At 34.0% G+C, this 4444-nt stretch overlaps 1 protein-coding gene across 1 annotated transcript; it reads right to left on the reverse strand.

Moving 5' to 3' along the window:
• Nucleotides 1-248: 248 nt before the first annotated feature.
• On the reverse strand, nt 249-1976 carry LOC109189724. The gene is made up of 2 exons (XM_019340335.1): nt 1708-1976; nt 249-1656 (listed from the first exon to the last, which is right to left on the reverse strand). The coding sequence occupies exons 1-2, from the start codon at nt 1974-1976 to the stop codon at nt 249-251; spliced, it is 1677 nt and encodes a 558-aa protein (XP_019195880.1).
• Between the last annotated feature and the right edge of the window lie 2468 nt (nt 1977-4444).

Here is a 4444-nt window from a genome sequence, read left to right on the forward strand (position 1 = left end):
AATTGGTTTTGAACATAGCTACAGAAGTTTTGAAAAATGTTCTTAACTTCTGATTTGTTCTTCATTAGGTGTAACCAAGTAAACCTACTATGATCATCAACAATATTTAAATAGTAGTGTCCCCCCTTTAATGAAGCATCAGCAAAAGGACCCCATACATCCATGTGAAGTAAGTCAAAACATTTCTGAGCCCTGGAATCACTGATATGAAAAGCAGTTCTTTTATGCTTGGCAAAGTGGCAAACATCTCAGACCATTTCAACATTCTTAACAGGAAAAGTAATGTTTATTCCTTTCAATGATGGGATTTTATTAGCAGGATAGTGCCCCAACCTATCATGCCATACATCAATGCTAAGATTATTACATTGTAATTTCAACTTTTCATCAGCCATTTGATTTCTCAATCTGATTGGAGGTCTATTAATCAAGTAGAGCCCTTCCTTTTCTTTAGCAAAACCATCCACTCTTCCAAGAGGTCCCTGAATGTCACAACAATCAGGCTTCACAATAATTTTGCACCCTGCCTGCTTGGTTAATTTACTAGCAGATACTATATTGAAAGCAAAAGTTGGGATGCATAACACATTCTGTAACACCACATTATTATCCAATTTCACTTTTCCTACATGAGTAACTTCAGCTGTTTTCCCATTAGGCATTTTCACAGATATTCCAGAGACTTGACAACTGTTTTTAAGATATTCTATTGAGCATGTTATGTGATCTGTGGCACCAGAATCAAGTATCCAAACATCTAGGGAATTCTGAAAAGCATTGATGAGAAGATTACCTTCACTGTGATTTTCACCAAGATCTTTAAAATCTGCTGTGAGTCCATGATTAGTGAGAGCAACAGCAGCATTGGAGGAGTTCTGACTAACTTTGTTCTGATTTTGCAGAAGGTTTACCAGCTTTTGAAACTGATCATCAGAGAGGCCAGTTTCACCCACCTGGTTCACAAAGGTATTCATGGACTGTGAACCCTCCTGATTTCCCTTTTGTTTGGCTTTGTATCCTGGAATCCACCCTGGTGGATAGCCATTCTTCTTATAACATTTCTCAATGGTATGTCCAAGCATACCACAAAATGTGCATTTGGGCACATTCTTCCCTCCATTACTGCTGAACTTCTTTTTATTACTTGAGGATGTGTAGGCTACAACACTCTGTTCATCCATATTCTGGGCTGCATTAGCTTGAATTAGGTCTGTGGATTTTTGACTGATAGCTCCCTTGATTTTCCTTTCTAATTTCAAGGTCATATTAAACACTCTTCCCACGTCTGGCATAGGATCTATGACAAGGACTCCGGACTTAATAGGCTCATACTCCTCACTTAGTCCTTCCAGGAATCTGATGACATAGTCATCTTCCCTTTCTTTCTGCAACTTCTCCATGAGAGTACATGAGCATCTAGGTGTACACTCACACATAGGCAAAGGCCTTAAGATGTTCAATTGTTGCCACAGAGAATTACATTTGGTGAAATACTCGTTAACAGATAGATTTCCTTGCACATTTTTATAAATCGCATTCTGCACTTCAGATATCTTATGGGGATCAGACTGCGAATACCTTTTATTAAGAGCATTCCATATCTCTGAGGCTTTGTCGAAGTACATGATGCTTTCAGCTATTGCAGGGCTTACTGATCTTAAGATCCAAGAACACACGATGCGATTGCATCTCCTCTAAGCTGCATACCTTGGATCAGCTTCAGTAGGGCTCGGAATAACTCCATTGACAAACTCATACTTGTTCTTCACTTCTAACGCCATTTTCATAGCTCGGCTCCAAGACGGATAGTTAGTCTCATCTAGAATTGGAGAGACCAGCACCACATTTGGATTTTCTGTAATGTGCAGGAAGTATGGATCGTTGAACTCAACGCTGTGTTGATTCAGCTGTCCTTGATTCAATGATCCAGCTGACTGTTCATCACGATCCTCTCCTCCTGTCACGTTTTGCGCCATTGTTACAGCAGCGTAGCTTCTTCTCTGCTCTGATACCATGATCAAACCAGCTCTACAAAGCTCCTAGGGTTTGTAAGCTTCATACTTTGTGTGGAAAGGATGATGAATCATTACTAAAAATATTAGTCTCAAGTCTTACAAGCTGGGAAAACAGATTGCTATATACACCAAGTTAACGAAGAGGAAAGAAAGCAGTTATAACTAACTGCAGAAGAAAAGACTATAATGCCCTCAAGGCTTATTACACAAAAGCCCTCACCGGCTGTGCCATGCTTCATGCTTCGATCAGCTTAGCTATGCTTCATCAATGGCCTTTGGAATTAAGTGGGAATTAAGTGGGAAGGGAATTTAAACTCCCTCCAACCAAACGCCCTGTTACAGTTTGAAAATTTGGCAAAGTTTGAGAGGAATTTTGCGATTTAATAAATCATTTATTCACCGTTACATCATTTAGAGAAAAGAAATTGTTGCGTTTTGTAGAGACTTTAGACAACTTTCAATTCTATCTGCGAATCCAAAACAAAACAAAAACAAAAAAAAAAAAAAAAAAAAAACATATAGAGAATATCGTTAATGCAATGACCAACTCTCTGTATTTGTGGATATATTGTAGAATGTTGAGGTTCACGAAGAATATGATATTTCAAAATTTATTTTCAAATGTTGAATGTGACAATTTTAAACAAATATAAGAATAGATAGCAAGTATATTGTTGATGGTACTAAAAATCATGGTTGCAAAAATCACGCCTAGACGCTAGGCGCCCGGCCGCCGCCGCAAAGAAGGCCGGAATCGGCCTCCTCCGCGGCCGGCCGGCTAGGCGGTCTAGGCGGCCGCCTAGACCGCCTGGCCGAACCGGCGCTTTAATTTTTTTTTTTTTTTTTTTTTTTTTTTTTTTTGCGTTTTAAATTGCAAAAAGTTCGGGAAGGCATAACTTTTGACTCAGTTGCCTGTTTTGGACAATTTTTTTTTTGGTCCACTAATTTCTCAAAAAAATGCTTCTTTAGCTCTTAATTTAGTTTTTTATGTATTTAGGTGGTTTAAACAATCTTTTGAACACTTTTACAACCACTTTCGTAAATAGTTTCTAAGAAATAACTATGGTTTTCTTACTAAATTTTAAAAAAATTTAATTTTTAATTTTATTTAATTTTTAATTAAAAAATAAAAAAATTTTAAAAAAAATTAAATTTTTGCAACATTTGCAACGTGTTTTGCAACATTGCTAAAAATATTAATAAATTAGGATTTGGTGACACTGTACTGTATTTATAAATTTCCTTTTGCATATGTTATGTACACAATTTATATTCTAAAAGTGTATAATTTCAATGTTAAAAATATACAATTTATACGTCATTTAGGATCAAGATTCACCTTAGAAGATGGACCCTGGTCCATGGTATAACAAATCAATTTCCTAGAAACTAACTTGGTATTATTTGGAGTTTGGACACAGAAAGCAAAAGGACTGTGGAAAAATCAAATTTGCAGGTTAGGACAAAAAAAAAAAAGAAAAAAAAAAGTTCAATCCACTTTTTTGAGGCCACATTCTTTTGACACTTTTGACAATTAGCAATTGTTAATAATTAGCAAATTGTATAAAATTTCTGCATAAATATTGTTTTGAAATTTTGAATAAAAGTTTGCGAGGTACTTTGAGATTTAGCAAGCTATTTCATTTATTTTGGATATATATATATATATATATATATATATATATATATATATATATATATATATATATATCATTTAGAGATAGATTATTCTTTTTGTATTTTGTAGAGATATTAACAATTGGATATTTAAAACAATCAAAAAACAATTGGATATTTAGTTCACGTTTAAAACTTACATGTTAATATAATTCATTATTAATTAATTATACAGATAAATTAATGATGATTTGTGTATACTTATTTCTTGGTTAATTGGATGTAAGTTAGTCTTTTATAAAGGTTTTGAGTGTTATTAAGAAAAATTTCAGGTTCATTTATAAATCATCAATTATATTGTGGACCATAGTCCACAAAGCTTTGTGGTTCATGTTAAAAAACGGTGTTGTTTCTTTAAGTAAAGAAATAGTTGCTGTTACAGTTTAACGGGGCCCATATTTTTGGTGTGTTAATTACAAAATGAAACTACAGTGTATCTAGAATGAAACTGCCTCACATATTGTTTTTATATTATCAAATGAAACTGTGATTGAATTGAAATGAAACTGTAGTTGTGTTGAAATGAAACTGCAGTGTATATAAAATGAAACTGAATAACAGTTTCACATATTTGAGTGTATATCGTTCAATGAAACTGTAGTTATATCGAAATGATACTGTAGTTGTGTTGTAATGAAACTATAGTGTATATAAAATGAAACTGAATAACAGTTTCATATATTTGAGTGTATAATGTCGAATGAAACTGTAGTTATATCGAAATGAAACTGTAATTGTGTTGAAAGAAAACT

The sequence above is a fragment of the Ipomoea nil genome, unplaced genomic scaffold, assembly GCF_001879475.1.
Source record: "Ipomoea nil cultivar Tokyo-kokei standard unplaced genomic scaffold, Asagao_1.1 scaffold1562, whole genome shotgun sequence".
Taxonomy (NCBI): domain Eukaryota; kingdom Viridiplantae; phylum Streptophyta; class Magnoliopsida; order Solanales; family Convolvulaceae; genus Ipomoea; species Ipomoea nil.